Source organism: Misgurnus anguillicaudatus, chromosome 12 (assembly GCF_027580225.2).
Source record: "Misgurnus anguillicaudatus chromosome 12, ASM2758022v2, whole genome shotgun sequence".
NCBI classification, from domain to species: domain Eukaryota; kingdom Metazoa; phylum Chordata; class Actinopteri; order Cypriniformes; family Cobitidae; genus Misgurnus; species Misgurnus anguillicaudatus.
Window position 1 is genome coordinate 31887325 of NC_073348.2, and position 25038 is coordinate 31912362.

Consider the following 25038-nt stretch of genomic DNA (forward strand, 5'->3'; position numbering starts at 1 on the left):
TAATTTAAATGAGCTCAATCATGTAAACCTGTACACATGACAGCAATATAATAATCACTGTGTTCAGTATATTTTTTTCTAAATATACTTTCATCTTCATTTTGTGATTATCCCTCCCACCTCTTTTTTATTCTCTTTGCTCTCTATATAAAAATTATTATATTCCTTTATGCTTTGTTTGTTGACAGTGCAATGTATACAAATGGTAAACTCCACTCTGACCTATAAGGGGGAAAAATACATATTTGCGTTTGTGTGCTTTAATTTTATTGTAACTTTTGTTTAGTCTTGTTTATTTTTCATTTGACATGTTTATAATTAAACAGTACAAGCAATGTTCGAGCATAAATAGTCGAGATTGTACTCCTCTCCAATAGAGGGCGATTGAGTAAACGTTTATCCGCGTTGACGTCAAGTGTAGACGAGCAAGTTTGCCCGCGAACGTTTCAAAACATTAACTGGTTGTGTAAAGTAAGCGATTTGGTTTTGCAGCAGACAATGGCAGCCAAAATGAGTGTACCTGCCGACTGCGGAAATAAAACATACTCTGTTTGCGAGATTGCGGCGGATAGCAGTAACCGAGCTGAGGAAGATGCAGAAGCCGACGGCGCGGCGGTGTTTATGTGCGGCAAATGCAAACTGCCCATCGGCGACTCCCTGTCCTGGTCAGGCAGTGATGACGAGCGGAACCAAATCATGCTTAAACGTAAATAATTTGTAGTGTTTACATTGCTTGCGTTTGTTTAATGTTGGTTACAACAACCCAGTGACGTTTTGCTTTGTAATTTCCAGGTACTAGTGACAATGTTGTCATAGGCAAGGAGCCTTTTGTTGCTGGTACACGAAAGGAGCTTGGGTGGTGAGATATATAATTTATTTCGTTTAAACTGCCAAATAAATGTTACACTGAGCAACAAGTCAATCCTCTGCTTGTGACTTTGTGTTTCATATTCAGCCTTGTTGTGAACCTCACATGTCGTGGCTGCAGTTCAGAATTAGGAATTATGTACATATCGACTCCAAAAAAACTTGATTGTAAGAGATCCCTCTTCTGCTTCAATGTTCAACATATTGAAAGGTAAGTAGCCTATCATGCACATGCTTTTGTGTCATCTTTGTCTTTTTTTTGGAGGGGGTAAGCTGTAAGCATCTTTACCCCTGTGTCTGTTTAGTGAAAAAGTTAAATTCTGCGTCAAGGTGCTTTGTATAGGTGTCGTCTAAATATAAATGTTATGTGTTAGTTAGAGAACAGAAATTCATGTCTAGTTTAATAGGCCTGTTATTTATCAATTTAAAAGACTGAAAAAAGTATACAAAATATATTTAATTTTGATATATTTCAGTATACTTGCGGTCACACTAATGACCACCAGTATTCTTAAAGTGTGCTATTTTGGAACAATTAATGTTGTACTTAATAAATTTATGTTGTAATTTAATTGTAATAAAGTAAAACTATTTAGTGTACTTCTGTGTTTTATTTGTGTTAAAAGTACATTACAAATTTATACATCTATAATATAAAATGTAACTGATCATACTTGCTCTCTCGTAATTTTAAGAATGCGTTATATCTCCATAAAGATAATATACATTTTTACATATACTTTCAAAATTTACTTAAAATATACTGTTTCTAAACGATACTAAATAATGCATTTTAGAAATATGCTGTCAGTGCATTGTTATAATGATAACTTTAAGCAAACAGATAAAGTATACCTTAAATATATTTTAAAATAGGTTCAAATTAGTATTCTTTAAAAATTCCACAGAACTTTATCTCCAAGTATATTTTTTGAAGTATAACACATAATACATATAATACATTTCTTTCTAAGTATATTTGTAATGTACTGTTACTTGAAGTACAATAAAGCATGTTTATTTTTCACCAGGGCATGTTTAATAGTCAATGAAAAAGTATATACAATTTCATTAGATTATATCAGAGATTATACAGAGAGAGAAAAAAATAATATATATACTCTAAAAACAAACGGTGCTATATAGCACCAAAAGTGGTTCTTTGCTCGTAATCATAGAAGAACCATTTTTAGTGCCATATAGCACCGGTGAAGCACCAGTGAAACACCTGTGTAGAACCATATAGTGCTTTGTAGAACCATATGTGGTGCTATATGGCCCCTATATGGTTCTACACAGGTGCTTCACTGGTGCTTCACCGGTGCTATATGGCACTAAAAATGGTTCTTCTGTGGTTACGATCCAAAGCAACAGTTTTGGTTCTATATATATATATATATATATATATATATATATATATATATATATATATATATATATATATATACACACACACACACAAGTGATTTTTGGCATAATATATGAGTGTGTTACATGTGTATATATGTTTATTTATATTTTTATATATTCTTTATTATATATAAATTTAAAAAATCTGAAATGAATATATGTATGTGTGTGTGGTTAAATATACACAATAATTGCACACAGTACACACACACATATATTATGCAAAAAAACCTTTTATTTTGTAAGCAATTAATCGCGATTGCCCTAATATATATATATATATATGTCCAATGTATTAACTTGGTATAATTTTTCTCTCTTTGTAGTTATGTAGTGGGTAGTTCAAGTCAGCAGGTGCCAGAATTAGACCGTGAGGATAGGCCAGTAACACTGGAATACCAGGACAATGTTGAGCAGCAGATGACAAAGGTAAAGTACCTTGTCTGTTTATTGTAACGGTCAGTAAATGTTTAGTAAGTAATTAGAAACCTTTTTACCATTCCTAAATACAATGCTAAACTATTTCATTGAAAATGCTTAGATTAAAGAAAGTTGAGAATGTAAAAAGATAATGTTAAAAGAATTGATATTTAAATTTTTTTTGATGAATGACAATAAGGGTGGGAAAATAGCTATTAAAAATGACAGTAGGCACAAAATATTTTTGTATTCACTTTTCAAATTAAATTCAGGAAGGACACAAAACAGATCTTGAGATCTGTTGGAGTTTTGTATAACGCAAATAAACGGCAGAGGGCGCTCTTGTATTGGCGCAGCACTTCTTTGTTTGGTCACTTCTAGACCAGCAAACAATAGATATTAGGAGCTGTAGAAAAATTAAATCCACAAAAAGGTGTGGACAGTTATGTCTGTTTTACAGGTTCACATATTGATTTTACAATCTGCTAATTTTACATTGGCACTAGTGGATTTTCATAAATTGACTGTCATTGTGCATAAATAGCATTATTTTACAAATACATGCTTTCATTACCTACTGACCTCATATTCTATATTGTGCCTTTCAGATCAAATCTTTAGCAGTGATAATAGGACAACGACTGCTGGAGATCGAAAGTAACCTACAGTGCAGTTCGGCAAAATAAAGTGAGCTGTTATAAAGCTGTTTTAATAATCTGACAGTTTGGAAAATCTACTTTGTCTGGATCCCATGTATTTTTTTACAACCTTTACTGTTAGATTTATCCAGAAAGGTATGTATTTATTTATATGTATGTACTGTACAGTTAAATCAATTTGACACACATCTGTCTTCTTCAGAAGAGCTGGAAAAGCAGATCAAAGTTTCTTCCCTACATGTATGGACCATTCTGGTGCTTTATTGTATGTGATGCTAATATTTACGTAGATATGGATGGACGCAACGTAAATAAAAGGGTCAAGCAACGTGTTGTATGTTTTCCCTCCCCTTTTGTTTGTTTTTAATGTTTCATCTTTTGCATCAAAACATTCCCGCCCATCCCTCTTACAACTGCTTCAAAACAAGTGCATCGTGAATGGAGGGGGGCTCGAGCCTTTTGTTTTGTTTACAGTTCCTGTCTAATGTGCCTAGCAACACCACTAGGAGGTGGGAAAATATTCTCATGGCGACCCCGAAACTGCAAGCGCGCCCGCAATCCCGAATAGCGATGGGCACGCGCATCGGACCAACCAGAGCGCTGTATCTAAGGGCCAGGCTGCCATGGAAACAAAGCGCACATGCTACCCAGAGCCGCACTGATGCGAGAGCCTGTTGCCATCGCATCAGCCGTTTCCTGATTCGCCGACCAGCCAATAAACTCGCGCGTCTGCCTGCCAGGGTGATGACGTCGCACTTCAGGCGCTCAAATGGGCGTGGTTTCTACCCTGCCCCGCCTTCAAGACAAGGAGTCCGTTGAGAATTCTTCTCATTCACTCGGTGAACCCAGCCAGTAGTGTTCAAATAGATACTGAGGTAAAAATAACGCGCATGCCACCTAATGTTGCATCATGTTTGCAAAATCAGTGGAGATGCATCACAATCAAGCTGTGCAGATATCGTCTTGGTGTATTGAGTATTTTTAATGAATTTATTTGTCTTCCTATAGCCTCATTATTTCACCCCCACCGCCGGCCGCTGTCACAGTGATTAATGTACGCCGGCTGCAGTCTCGCTGATGCGCTGCGCTTTTGGTGCGTGGTCTTGCCCCCTTCGTGCACCTCCATCTCAATGTCCAGGCACATACACTTTGTTCCTGGAGGACTGGAGAAATCAATACTGCAGACAGTCTGATTAAACGAAGGTTACTCTTTGCAAATGCCCCAAACTCGCAGTGAATCAAAACAAGGACCGTGCAGTGAATCTCGTGGTTTTTAAATTCTGTCAACGTTATTTAAAGCACGCACCGTTCATAATTTCTGCCTAATAAAATATTCTACTAATTTAAAACTAAGAAATTATGTATTTTATTTCAGCTTAATGTTTAATGTTAAATAAATAGTATATCATCAGCTCTATGCCCTTAAGCTTACTGTCCTCGTCCACTGGTTGGGAAACACTTGTGCAGAGTCAAGGTCTAAAATTAAAAACAGGTTGTGCCAGTTGTACCTTTCTTGGTTATATGCAAATTGTTGTCATTGTTAAAGGAAAACACCACCGTTTTTCAATATTTTACTATGTTCTGACCTCAACTTAGATGAACTAATACATATCTATCAGTTTTTAATGCGTGCACTTAATCTTTGTACAGGGCGTCGTGAATGTGTTAGCCTTTAGCCTAGCGCCATTCATTCCTTAGGATCCAAACAGGGATGAATTTAGAAGCCACCAAACCCTTTCATGTTTTCCCTATTTAAAGACCGTTACGTGAGTAGTTACACGAGTAAGCACGGTGGCACAAAACAAAACGTGGCGATTTTTTTTTAAGCGGAGGTTGAAGTGCTGCAAACTAAGTGCTGTTCTGACATACAATATAGTTCTCATTTTTATCCACTTAAAAAATCGCGTTTTATTTTGTGCCACCATACTCCTGTAACTACTCATGTAACAGTCTTTAAATAAGGAAAACATGGAAGTGTTTGGTGGCTTCTAAATTCATCCCTGTTGGGATCCTAAGGAATGAATGGGGCTAGGCTAAATGCTAACATATACACTACGCGCTGTATAAAGATTAAGTGCACGCGTTGAAAAAATATGGGTATGTATTAATTAATCTGAGTTGAGATAAGAACATAGTAAAATATTGAAAAATGGTGGTGTTTTCCTTTAAAGAGTGAATAAAGGCTAAAATTAAAAACAGGATTTGCCAATTCCTGCTTATATGGAAATTTTGGTCATTGCAAAAGAGTTCATAACCCTTCAATTTAAATGTGTCAGATGTTCTGACAGATTAATGTCATTATGCTTATTTGCATGTTATTGTTGTGACACTTGTACAGCAATAACTGCTGTTACAAAACAGAATGATTGACACGTAATTATTAACATCATTATTGCCTGGTGAATTCTTTTGTCCCTCTACTTGTCGTCATTTTTACCACAAAGTGTCTGTTTTTCAGACACAAAGAAATCATTTCTTAGATGGCAAAACAGGATTAGTCTCAATCAGGGTTTAAGACCGAACAGATTGAGAGATTGAGAGGGCCTTTATTTGACTTGAACTGTATGATGGTCCTAGCCATGTGACAACACAGATTTAAAAATGTGTTTAATTATGATACCATTGTAGGCTTGTGAAAGTTGTGTGTCTCCACATTTGTGAAGCCCCTCTGTTGTGTTAAACTTGGACAGCTGCAGAGTTTGGTTCCCTGTAACATTGAATGCTTCCTGCCTGCTCTTTTAATTTTTGAATAGGCAATGGTATGTTTTAGATATATGCTATTTAAAACCAAGTTATATTTTGTTAGCATTTCTAAATCCCACTGTAAAAACGAGCTGTTAATTCCTCACCTCATGCTGTTGTGTATTACACTGCATTATACAGTATGTTGTGATAAACCATATAGGGCTTTTGTCATAAAGCCTGTTTTTGACTCTTGAGTGCTAAAGGATTTTCAAGAGCCGTCATCCTCTGTAAACAAAGCGTTTTGCTTTAATATACTTTTCTGTCCAGCAGCTTAGATTTATCTGGGCTATAGTGTATATATCTGTGGGTCACCCCCACCCATTTGTCTGCTGTATGGGGGCAAAGAAGGGTTTGTGTTTGTGCAAGTGATGTGCAGCTGACTGGATTATCTGACACGGGGTCTTTCAGCTGTCAGTCATTTAATAGTTATTGCCGGTTTCCCGTGGGAAAAGTGTACAGTTACACCAAGTCACCTGTTTCTCTGTACACGACTGTTTAAATTTCGAATCTTATATTTCATTCAAAAATTATGGTTTAATCCACATCCATATTTGTGACCCTGCAGCTAAAGCCATGTTTTAGTGATTTAAGGTTTTCTAAATAATCATCCTACATAATTTTAAGCATGCTCTGTGAAAATATAACCTTGATATCTTTAATATTCACTGAGTAAGGTCATGTCAAAGATTGAAATAATTTTTTTTGGCGTAGTTATGCATCTATTGCCAGTAACTTACTGTAAATTTTAAATTTATGTTATATACAGGGTTCCTATATACGGATCCTTGAAATCCTTGAAAGTTTGCCAATATGGGAGAAAAAATTCATGGCCCTGGGAAGTTTTTGAAAATATACATACATAGATACAGTTCATTGAAAGTGCTTGAATCTATTTTATGCAAGAAGTTTTTTTGAAAGAAAATCTGTATTATTCACTGCAGTGTAGGATAATATCATAAAAATTTTAGACTTTTTAAGCACACGTGCTAAACTGTTCGCTTTAAATACTTGTATCTTCTCTATGCGAATGTTGATTCATACCAAAATGCTTTTTTGCATAGTTGTGTTTGACACATGAAAATGTCTCAGGTTACGTATGGTACTGTTGTTCCCTGAGAACGGAACGAAACGCTGCGTCTCCTTTGCCATACTTCCTGCGTCCATGTAACGCCGTCTTTGGCAATATCTCAGATAGCGATATATACTTCCTGGCTCCCGCGTCACCTTGTCTTTGTCGTTAAGCCTCACCATTGGTTGAATTAGATATACACATTCAGACGCACTTACGCCTGGAGGCGTCCCCAAAGTATCACCGCAGTGACGCAGCGTGAGTTCCCTCGAAAGGGAACTGTAACAATGTATTTTAAAAGGTAACACGATGTAATGTTGCTCTCACTTGAAATGTGTCCCCACATTTAGTCCTTGAATTTGAGGGTATTGGACCTGGAAAGTCTTTGAAAGGTCCTTGAATTTGAAGTTAACTAAGGTGTGGGACCATGTATTTACTGGCAACAGTTGAAAGTTAAATTAACTTTAACAAGTGTTTGGCTTTACAGAATAAAACTATAAAATAATAAAGTGCAAAGTATTTTAGGATCCAAAAATCCTTATCAACCCCGCCGCCAGGAATACTGTAATTTCTACAGAATTTTTTTAACAATGTAGATTATGAGACTTGGAATTTAAATCACATATTTCGCAAATAACACAAGTTCAAGCTGTATTTATGTCCACTAGTCTAGTTAAACTCTAAAGGCTAAAATTATAAACAGGATTTGCCAGTTGTACCTTTCCTGGTTATATGCAAATTTTTGTCATTGTTAAAGAGTGAATAAAGGCTAAAATTAAAATAACAGGATTTGCCAATTCCTGCTTATATGGGAATTTTTGTCATTGCAAAAGAGTTTATACCCTTCAATTAAAATGTGTCAGATGTTCCGTTCTAACAGATTCATATTATTATGCTTATTTGTGCACATGTTTTCAGTTGTGACATTTGTAAAGCAATAACTTTGAACAAACTGTTGCCACTAAATAACATACATTTATATCTACAGTAAGTTACTGGCAACCAGCTGCCAGTAATACTGTAATTTCTACAGAAATTTAGATTATGAGACTTGGATTTTTTTGGTGAAAAAAAACACAATTTCAAGCGTATTTATTGATTGTGAGTTTATTCAAATGTGTCAAAATGTAATACATGCTGCGTTAAAAAATTCATAACACAAAGAATAATCTTTAAATATAAATATTTCAAATCTTTTTTTACAGCATAAAAATCTAAAAAGCAAATGAATACAAAAATGTACAAAAAATCTTCAAATTCATCTTCACCGTATAACAAAAGTACAAAGACGTGTCACAAAAAACTGACATTTTTCACATTTTTTTCTGTCATGCATGCAAAAGTGTACCAAATCAGAAAAGAGTGTTTATCGACAGCTAGTCTTCTGTGCATGTGAAGACTTGTAAAGAGGTCAGACTGTATCATTTCTAGTACAATGTAAAATGAGAACACGATTCACTGTTTAACACATGATGAAAGACACTTGCGTATTATTTACAAGCTCTTTTAAATCTCTTTCGTCCGATGTAAAGAAAAGACATCATTCTGTCTCGTTGCCATCTCAGCCTTCGAATATGTATATGTGTATATTATATACACACACTATTGCACAAGCTATTACTAATCTCAACATGATGCTTTTCATGTAAAATGACTCATATGCACTTAAGATCAAACACGCAGAGTTTGAATAACACTGGAAATCTCCTATTGTTGCCTAAAAGGCTGAATTTAAGATATTTAAGGCTATACGAAATGCCAGCAATCCCCTATGGGGGAAGAAAGCGAGGAATGTTGTCTTTGAATGAACACCACAGGTTCAAAGTGAGCCAGAAGCATTTTCTTTAGTTCAGCATCATTGACCTGAGTGTCATTACAATTTGAGGTTAATTACAGTAAAAAATTATTAAAATGAACCCCCTCCAACAGCTCATTAACAGTCTTGTATTACCGTACACAAACCCAGAGATTTTTAACACTTATGCATGTTAGTAGTAGTAAACACTAGTGTGGCTATCGTGGGCAGTGACAGCTTTGTTGCACGGACGTTAACTTGTGCATTTAAAGTATAGGTGGTATAGTAGCTACATAGCATTTGACTAAAAGCGTGCTGTGGCATGTGAACTTGATTTTTTTTAGCGTCTACCGGTCTGCTGCTCTGCTACAGACCCATGTACACGGTGTTCACCCAAGCTAATTGTATGTGCATACTTGGGACGCTTGCCAAACTCACTCTCAAGTTTGCTTTCTGTCAAGTTGGAAGCCCAACTATACAAGCTATGATAACATTGTTGGTGAGCTAAAGTTACTGCATACTGACATTATCTAATCTTTTGCAGAGTCTGCACGAATTTGTCAGCAAAGGGTTTTGAGAGCCCCCGAGGCACAGAGCAAAGTTTGCATGTGGTACGGCGTCGGAGATTCAATCTCGACGGCGGGCTCCGGCCTGAACGGCGGCAACTGGAAGCTGAACGGCGATACTTTTTTCTTTAAAATCTGCCCGATACCCATCGAAGGAAACTTGCTACGGTGCTGAGGGCTGTCCGGTTCGTCGCTGGCCCCGCTGCTGGGCGGACTCCCGCTTGAATCCGTAGAGCTGTGCCAGTCTGGGGTGGACTGTGGTGAGATTTTCCTGGGTTGGGGTTTGACGATAAGAACGGGAGGGCTTGGGATCGTGGCCTTTTTTAAGTACGAGCTATCAGGCTGGAAGGCCGACACGTGCCGAGGCGGGGAGAGAGCGCCGTTGGTCAACTTGTACCACGGGGACGGAGGAGATTCCTTGTTTGGTTCCTTGCTCGCAGAAGCCCACGAATGAGCGCCGAGGGATGAAGGGGGCCGAACGGGGGCAGCTTTTGGGGGTTCTTTGGAGCTGTCCTTCTTGAGAGGCTGGGTCTCGGGTTGGGGATGTGATGGCTGTGTGGTGTTTGGAAAGAGGGGGGGGATTTCCAGGTACTCTAGAGAGGAGGAGGTAATGCAACCCCTGCGTCCTGAGTAAACGTCTTTGAAACCCCCAGTCACAGCTTTCAGAAGACCTATGGGTACGAGAGAGGAATTTAAGATGGTATTTGACAAACATTTACTCCCTCTTCTCTGGAAGTATGATTTGAACAAAAACAACAATGCGCCTTTCTTTATGGACATGCATGGCATCATTTCGCCTTCCAAGTAATTTTATGAAATCCTTTGTTCATTGAGTTATGAGGAAGTTAGGTCAGTAAATACTGATAACAGCGTAATAAAGCAAATACAGCACAAGCTAAATTATTAGAGGTGACTGAAGCGAGTCATTGTGAGTGTAAGGTACTTGTTGAACTCTTCGAATGAATTCATTTTGAATATTCAGACTTGAACTTAATAATCTTTCTACATGACAACACCCTGAACAGCCCCGAAGGCTTTTTTATTTGGAAATACCGTCACCCTGTGACACAGCGAACGTCAGTGTTTGTCCCTTAGGTTATAGCGGTTATATATCAAAAGCAATCTTAAGTTGTTTTTATTATTGAGATAATTGCTTATTTGTACCATTTGTTCTGTTAATTCTTTCATGTTTCAATGTCGCATAAAACTAACGCAGCTATCATCTAGGATAGAAAAGATGTATGTGATGTGTTACAAACCTCACCTGTTCTGTGCTTCTTCTCTTTGGTCGGGCCTTTGCTCACGGCGAGATACACAGGTGTCTGCTTGGGTGGAATTGTGATCTTTTCGATGGGCTTTCTCCACTGGGTCTGAAAAAGCTCAATCTTTTTCTCCTTCTCAATGTTGTTCTGTTTCTCCTGGAAGAGTGAAAAAAAGTTGAAGAAGTCCGATATACGTAATGAATCAAATCAAATCCTCTGTTTGTGCCCCTCAAACCTACCCTGTACTCTTTGGAGAGCCTCTTTAACTTGTTGTTGAGGAGGAAGTAGACGGTCAGCGTGTGGCAAGCTTTGTTGGTCAGCACCGCGCTCAGCACCTCGCTATGCTTGTAGCCCATTCGCTCGGTCATGTGTAGCAAAACCGTGTGGTTGATCTCCTCGATGTGGATTCTGGGAGGTAAGATATTTTTGGACTGTTTAATATTTAGCACTTTTCAAAAGTGAAAGTAAAAATAGAGATTTGCATTAAAAAAAATTAGGTTGCTGACCTGTTCAAGTAAGGAACTCCTGTATGAGGATTGCCCAGCTGCAACCAGGAGTCGGCCATCACTTGGTGGATGTTGGGTCTCTTTTCGGGGTCCGGCTCTAGGAGTCTCTTCACAAGGCTGATGGCAGCTGTAAGCAAAGACAGAAACCGGTGAGTGCTTTGTACAGTTAACCATTGTATATTTGAGTTTATGCCTTAACCAGATGCAACCATAATTTGGTGAGCGCTATATATTTCCAATACTATACAATAAATCATTGTGCTGGGTAGCATCACCCATGTGTAATATCTGAGCTGCAATCGCTTATTAAGATGCTTATTAAGATGCTCATGTGACACATGCATATACAATATTTACAGTATTTAAAGTCTAGTTGACCCCCCTTTCCTCCTTTCTGCATAAGTCAACAGATGCCCACGCAGCTCTATGTCCTTGAGACGCTTAATACCTTGTGTTATATAATAAGCTAATCTTATTTCTCTTGTAGTGAGATATACTGACTCAGATTTACCAGCGGATGTGAATCACCTACTACTGAGATTAGTCACGTAATGGTAATAACAGTGTTGACATTATTCAGCAGAAGCTTATCAGGAACAGTTCAGGATTTATTTCAATTGTGACGGTATAAAACGTAACTACGGATTAAAAGGTCATTCGTAAGAAAGATTGCATAAAATGATTGTGAAAAGTGAACAAAGCAGGTCATTTCTCCTGAACTAGAACTGGTTTTTCCTGTGGTTAATAAAAGGTTGTTTGGCGTGCTTGCAGTGAGCTAGTGTTTACGAGCAGACAACAACTATGCTGTACATGAGTATGTACTTTTGCAGTCCTTATTTACAATGTTTGTTGCTATTAAAAAGAACCATATATAAACATAAAAATCTAAAAAGAAATGCACAACCATTATTGTTAATCTAATTTATGATGCTTTGTGTTATAGTCAAGTTGAGATTATGATTTGGTAAACCTTACACTCCATTTATTTTTACAGCATTAGGTCAAAAGGGACGAACCCAGCCTACTGGGTTGTAATATAACCTATGCTGGGTTGTTTCAACCAATTGTTGAGTCTAATATATAAACATTTTCTGGGTTAATAAAAAAATAACCCAGCATTTTTAGGGTGTACAGTCCAAAAAATGCTGGGTTATTTTCAACCCAGTGTTGGGTCAACAGGGGCTAACCCAGGCTATTGGGTTGTAATTTAACCCATGCTGTGATGTTTTAATCCATTGTTGGTTCTAATATAACCAATTTAACCAACACTGCTGGGTTTGTTCCTTTCTGATTTTATTGAGTGAAGAGTCCAAAAAATGCTGGGTTATTTTCAACCCAGCGTTGGGTCAAAAAAGGAAGAACCCAGCCTATTGGGTTGTAATATAACCTATGCTGGGTTGTTTCAAACAATTGTTGAGTCTAATATATAAACATTTTCTGGGTTAATAAAAAAAACCCAGCATTTTTAGGGTGTACAGTCCAAAAAATGCTGGGTTATTTTCAACCCAGTGTTGGGTCAACAGGGGCTAACCCAGTCTATTGGGTTGTAATTTATCCCATGCTGGGATGTTTTAATCCATTGTTGGGTTTAATATAACCAATTTACCGAACACTGCTGGGTTTGTCCCTTTCTGATTTTATTGAGTGAAGAGTCCAAAAAATGCTGGGTTATTTTCAACCCAGCGTTGGGTCAAAAAAGTAAGAACCCAGCATATTGGGTTGTAATTCAACCTATGCTGGGTTGTTTCAACCAATTGTTGAGTCTAATATAAACATTTTCTGGGTTAATTAAAAAAAAATAACCCAGCATTTTTAGGGTGTACAATCCAAACAATGCTGGGTTACTTTCAACCCAGTGTTGAGTCAACAGGGGCAAACTCAGTCTAATGGGTTGTAATTTAACCTATGCTGGGTTCTTTTAACCCAAAAAGCTGGGTTGTTTAAATCCATTGTTGGCTCTAATATAAACATAATTTTTATCCCAACGGCTGGTTTCATCTCTTTCGACCCAGTGCTGGGTTGAAAATACCCAAGCATGTTTTGGAGTGTACTTTCAAAGTTTCTCACATCTTGCCCTATGGTTGTACCCTGCACCTGGGCAAAAGTGTGGCATGTCCGAAAACAGGACTATTAAACCATTAGCCTCTACGAATTCTGGCCTAAATTTGATTTAGCTTTCATCTCTACAGATTAAAATGTTAAAATCGCACAAAGACTGCATTCACGCTCAACAGATGGATCATGGTGTCCCTTAGAACAAGAACAAAGACTGCGTTTCTGCATAATAAAGCAATTTTTATGTGTTTGGATGAGACCCTTGTGATCATGAAGACCTATTAGAAATCTCGTATGTAACCAATTTAGGAACTAAAAAAGGATTTTAGGGTGGACAAAAACGGAAATGAAAATTATTTTCAGTTTTATAATATATAGAAAATTATATTTCAAGCTGCACATTTTTATGCTCTAATTTTCATTTCTGTTTTTTAGACTCTGTTTTCAGATCCTAAATTGTCTCCCAAATCTCAGAATACGATGTAGTTTTTTTTTAAATACCTGAAGAGATAGATGGAGGTAGAGGGTTCATGTCTTTGTCCACCATTCTCTGATGCAGGGCTTTCAGGTTAAAAGGCTCCACCGTGAATGGAAGGGTACCGGTCAGCATAGCGTACATGTTGACACCTCTACCCACACAAACACATATAAACAAAAATCACTTTTAGTTTCTGTTTTGTTATTAGTCATATTTTCAGGAATAAATGGCAATTTTGGGAACTCACATTGACCAGACATCCACTTTAGGGCCGTATTTCTTTCTTGAGAGAAGCTCGGGGGCGGCGTACGCTGGGCTCCCACACTGGGTGCTGAAGGGATCAGAGTATCCCAGAATTCCTGCGCAGTTACTGAGCCCAAAATCTGAAAAGGGTAACAAAGACAGGGTCGTGTGGAAGTCAGTAAAGATAACGGTTGTGTGTCCTGGTTAATGGAAGTATTGATTCTGAATACCTCCCCACTGTGAGGGGGGCAAAAGGGTTTATGGCTGTCCAACGCTAACCCTGTCTGTCACAGCTTAACACAGCTGTTAAATAAAGGCCATGCGTTTGCCAGCCGTCTCACAAAGAGGTGCGAAGACATTGAGTTTTAATGAGATACTAAATACATGCTAAAGAGGAACATTTTCACTTCAGATCTTTAAGGCCTGTGAGAAGCGTTTTAACAACGTTGCAGACGTAGTTTAGATCAACAACAGTGCTTACCGATCAGCTTTATGTTGTCCTGTTCATCCAGAAGAAGATTTTCAATCTTTAAGTCTCTGTTTAAAGTACAAAAAGGAAAAATAGCCCATTAAACAATCTGTTTTGTCTACACAATAGTCTTACAGATAAGCACATCTCCATTCATATACACAGATTATTCGCTTGCGTAACGTAGACGACATAGGAATTTAATGCTTGTTTACTGTGTGCACTGGATAATCTAATCTTTAAATCTATAAATTACATCTGCACAGGGTATCTAAGGTCACAATATGAATTTTAAGTTGTTTGTTCCTTTGGCAAATTGCATTTGTACACAATACTCAAAAAACAAATCTCTAAATCGATTACCCAACACACGTATTTTACGACGTGGCTAATTCGTATAAATTTGCATTTGTACGACTAATTTCGTACAGTTATGTATAATTTGCTTATGCCTTTGTATTGAATTTAGGGGTGGAGTATCATCCAGTTTTAATAGGAATTTGTGTGACTAAATTTATACGTTTTTGTATGATTCGCTTTCGTCCCTGTACGCTTGAGTTCATACTCGCTTCATTCGCGCATGATATTCTAGTCTTCGAGACATTCATGTGGAAATTTGTGTCATGGGAGGGGCTTCTGCGACTGCGCTCGCATCCTGTAATCAGGTCACTACTAGAGCAAGCTCCTAATTGGTTAACGCGGCACATTTTTCCGCCAAAGTTCACATTTTTCAACTCTCGAATTTGCTGCGAACTAGACGCGCAATTGAGGCGAAATCACGTTTGCCGCGCTAAACGCCTCATTCGCGCCGCGAGACCTCCAGACGCGCGTCAACGCGTCTTCACATTGACTTAACATTGAAATCACTCGCGCTGGACGCCTCTACAGCGGCTGGTGTGAACGCAGCATAATGTTGCGCTTAGGGGTGGGCTATCATTATTGTTTTCCAATAGTTTTCTAAACGTTTTTGTACGTGAGATCAACAATTTACATGCCGTCTGTATAATTCGTTTTTTTACCTGTGTACTACTCCTGCCCTATGCAGGTGCTCCACCGCCATGACTAGCTGTCGTACGTATTTCTGTGCTTCTCTCTCATCCAGTTTTTTCTTTTCGTAGATGAGGTTCATGAGGTTTCCACCAGGGCAGAGCTCCATAACCAGATAGTAGCTGTTCTCCGTCTCCAGGATGTCCAGAAGCTGGGTGATGTTCGGGTGACGGATCATTTGCTGGATTTGTCCTTCACGACGTAGGTTCTTTGTGACGTAAGAGTCCTTTTTGGCCTTCCTCTTGTCAATTACTTTCACCGCCACCTATGAGAGGACGGACAATGACAATGTCGATTACTTTTACTGCCACTTAGGAGAGGACGAACAATGACAGTTAGATTTAAGGGGAACAAAGTCGAAACGTAAAACGCAAGGGGAATGTTTAGTGGTCTCCTTGTCCGGGAGCTTGTACGTTTGAAATTTAGTGTCGAGCGTGTGAGGCGGGTCCACGACTCTAATTTCACATTTGGCTGTCACCTCACGTACCTAGGACGGGACGTTCGTCCCTGAGATCTTATAAGGTGGGGGAGGTATATGAACAAATGAGTGATTTGACTGTTGTATCACCTCCAGTTAAGGAAACAATCTCCAAATGGCTTGTTAATGTCACCCATTTGTCACCAAGATGCTGTAAACCACTAATGCTGTATAAACAGAGCTCTAAAAGGAATCTGGTAATATAGGTTATCTTTATATATATATCGAATTTGCTAATATGTTAAACATTTCATTATGCTTTTTAAAAGAGGGTGGGTGCAATGGGTGCTGCTTTGTTCCTTATCAAAAAAAAAATCTTTGTCTTGGTTTAAAGTCTCTGTACTCTGTAACAATAGCTTGGTACTGTTTGTTCTGCCCTTGATCAGTGACCCTCCACTTACAGGGTGACCCCAGGAAAGGTTTAAGGGGTAACCATCCACAAATCATCAGGCACAAAAGGGCACTCATCCGTGCCCAATTGAGCAGATAATTGGATCAATTACTCCAACAGAGATACACAGAAAAAATGGGGTCGCTTGTGGCGAACCCTAAAATGCTAATCCAACATTAGCGTATCTTAACTGTCGTGTTTTGCAAGCACTGTCGATAAGGGCGATTAATGCCTGATGGTTGGGGGGATGGGGGGACCCCCAAAGCCTCAGTCTAACATGTTGTTTTTCTCTCTGGCAGACAAAGGCGGCGATGGTGAAAGTGGGTTAGACATGCTCACGACAAACATGGGCGAAGCATGTGCTATCTCCCACCAGCCAGGAGCCCCACCCCACCCTGTCTGTTTTTCTAGGTGATGTCAGAGATTCGAGAGCGAGGCTGGATGGGAGCACGAGGCGGTCGTGCTTCTCTTTGTGATTTCTAGCGTTTGCATCATCGGCCGGGTAAAACGCTACTCCTTTCCACAGCAACAGTGAAAAGAGGCTCATGGGATGAAAAAATCTATCACGTCCTATAGAGGTACCTTGGGTCACTCATTCGAATACCATGCTATAGTACTTGGTTTTTTAGATATGCAAATAGATGAGATATGTCCAACACGGCATGCAAAAGCAGACAGCAGCCAAAAATCAAAACAAAGTGACACCCCACTAAAACAGCATGCAGACACAAAACCTCTTTCTTTGTGTAATAAAAAATACATAGTTTTCTACTAAAAGTGAGTTTAGCATTATAATAATAGTAATTTGATATTTATTACAATATTATTTATTAATGTGGTAATATATTATAACATTTAATAGAACATCAACATCCTGATGTCATGTAGAAAACAAAAATATTTAATTAGTAAATAAATTAATTAATTGTAAAGACAACAAGCTTCTCTAGAGTCATCTGGTTTATACAGACACCTGTGTGTAAACAGGCTTTGCCACTGTTGGTTAATTTAATGTGTGTGATTTACAGGTAAATGTGAGACTAGTGAGAAACACCTTGACTCATTCTTCTCAGAGGAATAACAAAAAGACAAAAACAAACTGACTTCTGGGTATTCATTTTTTTTCTCTTCACAAAATTTAGCTTTTTACTTCCTAGCAACACTGGTAAAGCATGCTATATCTAATTTAAGTAAATGCAACCTGATATAGGATCGCGTATGTCTAGTAAATAACCAATACAATACAATTACGTCTGCCTGTAGCTCAACTGGTAGAGAATTGTGTTAGCAGCGCAAAGGTCATGGTCGGTTCGATGTAAACTATAAACTAATAAAATGCATACTTTGGTTTGGATAAGAGCAACAAAGCACGTGCAAAGCGAAATCAAAATGCAAACAACAACGTCACATGTGTGATGTAGTCATTATAATTTCTGTCATTTATTGTTTTATATTTAGACAATGACATAAATGAATGTATCAAATACAACTGCCCCTGTTATTTATTTATTTAACAACCCTTCACATAGAAACGCATTTATTTGTATGTTCTCACCTTCTCGCCCGTGATCGCGTGCAGCCCCTCGCGCACTTTGGCGAACGACCCCTCTCCCAGCTTCCTTCCGATAAGATAATTTCCCACTCTCTTCGTGTGGTAAAAGTTTTTCAGTATGTCTGTAGTGGGACCGCTGACCAGGGATGACGGAGGGTTGTTTTCTGTGCCTTTGGACACATGGGCTTTCGATGGTTTCACCCCAAAAATTCTCCCGTGGTCCATCCCCATATCTGTTCCAGCGTCGGGCATCCCTGCGCCTGTTGAACTAAAACCTGTTGTCCTTTAAATCTAGTATCGCCACGGATCTCTCCTGCGTGCTACACCAAGAGCCTCGTGAGAATGGGACATCTGAATCCCTGTCCCTAAACGCTCAGCGGAACTTCACAAACGCGACACCTGTTCGGCTCAGCTGGCATACGCAATAAACTCAATTTTAAGGTTGTAATTAATTCACGTAACATTCGTCAGTTGCGTGACTTTAAAGTAATGTAAATAATTAACGTTAGCCAAAATAATGGTAAAGATGACACGATCTCTCCAACGCTCGGTACCTGTGTGAGTATCACTGAGTGTCTGCCGAGTCTCTCATATGTTATTTGAAGTTAATTTCCCGGCACGGGGTGGGGGCGTTTCCTATTTGCTAGAAAATCCCTTCTCAGTCACCGGGTTAAAATTTAAGCCAATCATCGACCGCGTGGGAAGCGGACGCCCCGCCTTCCATCGAGTTGTAAAAGAAGCCACGCCCTCTCCCATGCTTACCTCCTAGACAACAAAGAGCATGTTGCCGAGAAGGGGTCAGATTTGAGGCGGATTTGTATACGTGATTCTTGATGCCTTTCCCCGGTGATGGTTTACGTAGATTGCTTTTGACTGACCTATTGGTCGTGACTAAAGTGTTTATTGATTATTCATGGCAATGAGACAACAGTGAAGAAAATAGTATGGAAATGCACAATTTCCTTTCATGTGGTCATGCATTTCTAACTAAATTGCTAATTAGGTTCAACGCAGTGCATACAAATCGGCGTGTGTGTGTGTGTGTGTGTGTGTGTGTGTGTGTATGTGTGTGTACTGTTAATGTAAATGATTTCATTGTCATTTCTAATATAACGTTACTCCTAATCATAATCTAGGAATAACAATACCGAATGCACGAAAGACAATGTAATTACAATCCTCTTTTCGCTATTTTAAATGGTGCAGTATTCCAAACGTGCCTCGCACATATGATAGTATGTCAAATAATCCTTTGGTTTTATTCGTTTCGGCGAATCTTACAGCCATGTATATTTTGACATGACTAATGAACACATGCACAACAATGGAAGCTTGCCTTTTTTGTAAGACACTACGTCACCATTGCGTCACCACATATCGTCTACGGCAACTTGTTTACATTACCATGCGGCCATGAGACGGCGTTATAGGAACGGATGGTGCGTTGGTCTATAGAGCCATCTGGTGGTAATAATACATAGCACAACACACTCGAAAACTGTGCATTCATGGGAGCTGCGCAGACCTATAGGCGTGTGACGTCAAAGTACCGCGAGAGCAGATGAGACAACGTTGAAGATGAAGTATGGACATTTTTTCATGCGGTGATGTCATGCTTTTGTAACTAATTGCTAACGAGTTCCATCACATTTTATTCAAACGAAACAAGTGTAGTAGACCTTTTCAGATTTTGTTTGTTTATGTTATTTAATCTATTAATAAAAACATTATACAACATTATTCATAAAAGAGCATGTTATATGTCTAAAAAAATCTTAGCCATCTTTGAAAGTTGCTGAAAGGGGTAAATGTAATACAACAAAACTCTCCAGACCTCAGTGACAGGCTAGCAAATCCTTATTTTTTTATGATAATTTAAATAACACAATATAAAACAGCACGGTACAAATATTAAAAACAGAACCCCCCCAATAATGTGTTGTGCCGTAACTGACCGCCAGAGGTCGCTAATCACCTTTTTTGACGTGATTTTCATCTTTCGGTAGGGTGCACTATACTGTCACTATACTTAATAGTGAACTCTCTACTTTACAATTTTTTTTCTTTTCAGTGCCTTTGTGCACTTTAATAGTGGAAACTTAAAAATAAAAGAAACATCTTCAGATTTGTTTCTTTTGATGTAATTATTTATGTAGGCCTATATGTATGTATTTGTTTAAAAACAAATACTATGTAATATTATGTATTTGTTTAAAAACAAATACTATGTAATATTATGTATTTGTTTAAAAACAAATATTATGTAATATTATGTATTTGTTTGTGCATTGTATATATTTATATTAAAGCACATAGTATTTCCATAGTAATTACAGTAGGTTAGGTATCAGTATAGGTACAAACTTTTGGTAGTCTAGTCATAAATGTGATTCCTGCGATTTACTGTTGGGATCAAACTCAAGGACTTAGTTTCTGAACAGAAGAGATTAAAGGACTTGCACACACATATTTCATAGCAGCAGCACTGACACAGCTGATTTACAGTTAAACCTTGGAAAAGCATTTTCTGTCTTTAAAAATAAAATAAAATAAGGTAGGCTATTTCGAACATTAATTACATTTCCTTTTTAATGCAGGCCAGCTTAACCACGATTTATTACAAATTTAAATTTATAGGGGTGGTTTCCCGGACAGGGATTAGCCTAAGCCTAGACATTAGTTTAAATAGGAAATATAACTAGTTTGAACAAACATGCCTTACTAAAAACATTACTTGTGTGCATTTTGAGGCAAAACAAAGGGTACTATGTTTTAAGATATGTCAGTGCAGGTTGTGTTCAGCTTGGACAGCTCTTGCATTTATTTTAGTCTAGGACTCGTCTAATCCCTGTCCAGGAAACTTGCCCTAAGCGTTATGCTTTAGGCAGGGAAAGCAGACTCAGCGGCTTATTGGGAAAACCAGTTTACTACACTTTAATGGAGTTCCATTTGTTTTTACTAGTTAACATGCATGAACGAAAAAAACTTCTATAGCAGAAGTTTAGTCATCTTCCCTAATGTTGATTAAAACATTTACTAATACATTTTGAAAATCAAAAGTTGTATCTCTTAATTTTAGTGCAATATGCACAATTATTTAATATTGTTAGATCTGGTCTCCACACCACAGAAAAAATATAAAGATCCAGCCCCGGACACCAGATCACGTCAGAAAATATAAGTTTACTTTGTTAAAGTATCTGTCAGATACAAGGCTGATCAATTGTTGCTAGAAGAGAGCATAAACAGAGTCGTAAACAGAGTCGTGAGACGGAGGTTTTAGATGATAAAATAGAACAGAGTTTTATTGATGGACAGTTAGTTTCAGTTGCATATGTCTCAATGTTCAAACCTCGTCCACCCCGTCTACCCCCGTCTACCCAGGAATACAGCATGCACCTTGTTATATCCAGATTTGCTCAGCTGCATCATCCCTTAGACCTTGGGCTTTCATAAACATTCTCTTTATCTATCTTGTTTACACACAGACAGAACAGCTCTATGAAACTTCCCAAATGTGAAACTGAACCACAAAGAGACATATAAAATATAGAAATACAATGAATTAATGAATGATATAATAAAATACAGAAATATAATAATGAATGAATAAATGAATAATGAATAAATGAATTAATAAACAAAAATGTAATAATAAAAATGATAATAATGAAATTGATAATGATAAAATAATATTAAATAATCAAACAATAATTAAATGGATAATAACTAATGATTATAAAATGATTATGATGATTATGTAAATAAATGATAAAACATAAAAAAAACACAATAATAAACACATTCTGCACGTGAGGATCTAAGGTAGGATCCTTCAATATGAACAAACAATGAACAATACTTCTTGTATATCTATTTACTAACAATACCCACAAATAGTGCTGTTAAAATATGTAAGTTCATGTCTGCTAATGCATCACTGAATGTTGTAATGCGTTACCGTACAGTGTACTACATAATAAAAGTAAAATTATTACAGTGATTATAGATTTCACATTAACACATTCACTTTACATTTTTCTGCTATTTCTTTGTGGCATCCCCAAAGTCTCTGTATAGCCTCTCTTTATCTGTAAGGCAGAACTGTGGGAGGTGATATTTGTAATACAGAGCCAGAGAAACTCATCACATCCAAACGGCTAAGCAAAGAGAAACAGCACTGCTCCATCAGGCTCAAACCGCTAACCAGGTAGATGTAATAATACATCAGATTTTAAAATTTTTAGTGCCAAATTTAATATTGAGTATATATTATAGCATTCAGCTCACCAACTCACTTAGTTTCTTTAAATAGTATTTATGTTATGCAGTACGTTTTTGTTCATCAAGAGGGCAATATAAATATTATATTATTACAAGTAAACTTGCACACACTTATTGGTAATACTATTGTGAATCTTGGTATAACTCAAAATTTATAACATTTCTCAAGTCTTTATTTCATTTGGTGCCAGCAGTAATTAAAATTCAAGTACCGTGCTCTGCTGTGAATTTTTCTGGGTTGAGGCTCTTGGTAGTCAAGGGTTGACCTCATTGGCCCAGTTTATAATCCACTCTTGGCCTGCACAAGGCAATCATAATCTGTTTAATTCATTTCAAATTCAAAGCTCCAATATGATTAAAGTTGAATATTTTTAATATTCACTTTACTAACGCAGAGTTTTGGCCACATGATGGCCCCGTGGTCACGGTGCGGGAGAAAAATCAGGGTTGTTACGAATTATGTTTTTGTACATTTTGTTTCAATTTAAACTGTAGCATGTTTATATTATCCATGATGAATGATGAGTATAATGAGAATAATGGGCACAAATTTGTGTCGGGTTGCTGATTACTGATGAATAAATAAAGTGTGTGTCTGTGTGTGTAACAAGGTTTTTGCATTGGGTGTGTTTGTGCCAAATCATGTCTGATTAATCTGTAGTGAACAATTATGCAAGATTCTGAGTCAGTTAAATATCATTAAATACAAGAGGAAAGGATCAGGTTGTGTGTACAATGGTTAAAACCCTTTTGTACCTTAAAGGCGGGGTGTGTTATCTCTGAAAGCCAATGCTAACATCTGAAATCACATAAACAAACACGCCCCTACCCCAATAGAATCTGGACCTTCTTTTAATAGACCCGCCCCACACATATGCAACCCAGGCAATAGAGACAGAGTGCAGTTATGCTAATTTGAAAGCCACGCCCACCGGGGGGGAAAACAATCCAACCGCCTCCATTGACTTTGTATTGCAAGAGGCTCCCTCCTTCTCATTTCTGGCTTATAACAAAAAACAGAATAATGCCTAAAAGCTGTTGTGTAACAAGGTGTACTGCTAACAAGCCAAAAAACCCAAAAATAAGTTTTCATAAGCTGTCGAGCTGTAAAACCCAGCCTTTAAGGAGGAAAAAGTGGATCGCCGACTACGTATTAGTACTACGACTAATAGTATTACTATGAAAAGTTTCCATTTTTGTGTCTTTAAACGCTCGTTTTTTGGGGTCGACAGCTTATAAAAACTTATTTCTGGGTTTTTTGGCTTGCTAGCTGTACGTCCCTTCACACGGCAGCTTTTAGGCATTATTCTGTTTTTGTTATAGGCCAAAAATGACAAGGAGGGACAGATGGATTGGAGACGGATGGATTGTTTTCCCCCCGATGGGCGTGGTTTTCAGCTTATGACGCGTTGCGCTCTGTCTGATGTCTGTTAGTAGACACGCCCCTTACTGCTAATTGGCTACAAGTGTGTTTTGGTACTCGGCTAGACTCCCTTTTCTAAATAGTTTTTCAAATATCATGCACCTTGCCTTTAAGAGTTTATATTAGTATCTCAGAGATACATATTGGCACCAAAGAGTTAAATTTAGTACCTCAATATTGGTACCAAATGTATACATATCTGCACCTAAATGGTAAATATTAGAAGCTTTTTTAAAGGTATTGCCTCAGTGACAGCTGGGGACCATTTTTGGCCATTTATTCTGATGGGTGTATTGGGTGATTTATGTGGCATTGGTTGCATGCCACCAAAAGAGACATTGTGCATGTATGTGTTTCCTTATTTGGCTTACACCCTAAAATTTTCCGTGATCATAATATTGCATTTTAATGTTATTTTAAACCATAGTTTGAAAGCTGCAACTGTGTTTATAAAATATTGCCATAATAAAAAGTATGACATTTAACATAACTTTCAGAAGCACAAGTCAGTATGCAGAAAACGTCTGATTTACATCCGTCTGTTTTGTAAAAATTTTAATTGGCCGCTTTGAAAATGTGCTTCACCGCAGTTAAAAATCTTCCATTAGAAAAATGACTTCTGGCAGGTGTTTGCTACCCAGCAACTTTGCCAAAAATGCATGCTGAACATGAGCGCTCCGCAGTCGGAGGCTTGAGTAAAATTATGTCTTTTGTTTTCTCAACTGAGGTTGTTTTACACTAATTCACCTCGACGTTTTGGAATCGGTGTGAGTCTTTTTCCGTAATTGTTTCATCATACCACGTATCCTGGACTACTCTTTTATTTTATTTTGCCATCTTCACCATCTCACTGCATATTCGAAAGATCCTTGCCTTACTTAAATCTGAACTTGCATTTTCTCACGATCGATCAGATCTCAGCAACCATGTTTCATGCTGGGTTATAAGGCCTTAATCTCGGCTATACTTTTTTTAAACCATTTTCACGATGCTGATTTTTTGAGAGACCTATTTTTGGGAAGCAGGCTCATTAGAAGACAGTGGGGGGTTTAAAGCATTGGTGTTGTTGAGTAGGTGAGAACGCTCCAGTCGGCATCCCAACCCCCTGTTGATCGGCATAGGTTACGGCTTTTATGGAAAAGTTATGGGGAAGGCTTTTATGCTGTTCAACCGCGGTGAGCCGAGGTGAGCGATTAGTCTGCTGACAGGCCGTGACCTGGAATTGGAAATATGGTCTTCTGGAGACATGGTCTTCGTTTCCACCTCATTGTTTTCATTCCCAGATTGTGTCATAATCTTGTGGCATTTCACAGAATTTG

General features: G+C 37.9%; 2 protein-coding genes across 2 annotated transcripts; one reads left to right on the forward strand and one right to left on the reverse strand.

The window, feature by feature from the left end:
- Window positions 1-335: 335 nt before the first annotated feature.
- Window positions 336-3684, forward strand: mis18a (MIS18 kinetochore protein A). Its single transcript, XM_055208161.2, has 5 exons — window positions 336-706; window positions 793-859; window positions 956-1078; window positions 2604-2706; window positions 3306-3684. The coding sequence occupies exons 1-5, from the start codon at window positions 499-501 to the stop codon at window positions 3381-3383; spliced, it is 579 nt and encodes a 192-aa protein (XP_055064136.2). The 5' UTR covers window positions 336-498; the 3' UTR covers window positions 3384-3684.
- A 4563-nt stretch (window positions 3685-8247) lies between these two features.
- hunk (hormonally up-regulated Neu-associated kinase) lies at window positions 8248-18631 on the reverse strand. Its single transcript, XM_055208142.2, has 9 exons — window positions 18016-18631; window positions 15564-15856; window positions 14557-14612; window positions 14080-14215; window positions 13856-13983; window positions 11300-11426; window positions 11033-11201; window positions 10796-10949; window positions 8248-10202 (listed from the first exon to the last, which is right to left on the reverse strand). Exons 1-9 carry the CDS (start codon window positions 18262-18264, stop codon window positions 9526-9528), a joined length of 1989 nt encoding a protein of 662 aa, XP_055064117.2. The 5' UTR covers window positions 18265-18631; the 3' UTR covers window positions 8248-9525.
- Window positions 18632-25038: the final 6407 nt, after the last annotated feature.

Bases quoted from the DNA above. Each gene is read 5' to 3' on its own strand.
- mis18a (XM_055208161.2), top strand. From the start codon at position 499: ATGGCAGCCAAAATGAGTGTACCTGCCGACTGCGGAAATAAAACATAC. The intron at 707-792 runs GTAAATAATTTG...TGTAATTTCCAG, and splicing joins GAACCAAATCATGCTTAAAC to GTACTAGTGACAATGTTGTC. The intron at 860-955 runs GTGAGATATATA...TTTCATATTCAG, and splicing joins ACACGAAAGGAGCTTGGGTG to CCTTGTTGTGAACCTCACAT.
- hunk (XM_055208142.2), bottom strand. From the start codon at position 18,264: ATGCCCGACGCTGGAACAGATATGGGGATGGACCACGGGAGAATTTTT. The intron at 11,427-13,855 runs GTATTTAAAAAA...CTTTGCTTACAG, and splicing joins ACCTCCATCTATCTCTTCAG to CTGCCATCAGCCTTGTGAAG. The intron at 11,202-11,299 runs GTCAGCAACCTA...CTTACCTCCCAG, and splicing joins GGAGTTCCTTACTTGAACAG to AATCCACATCGAGGAGATCA.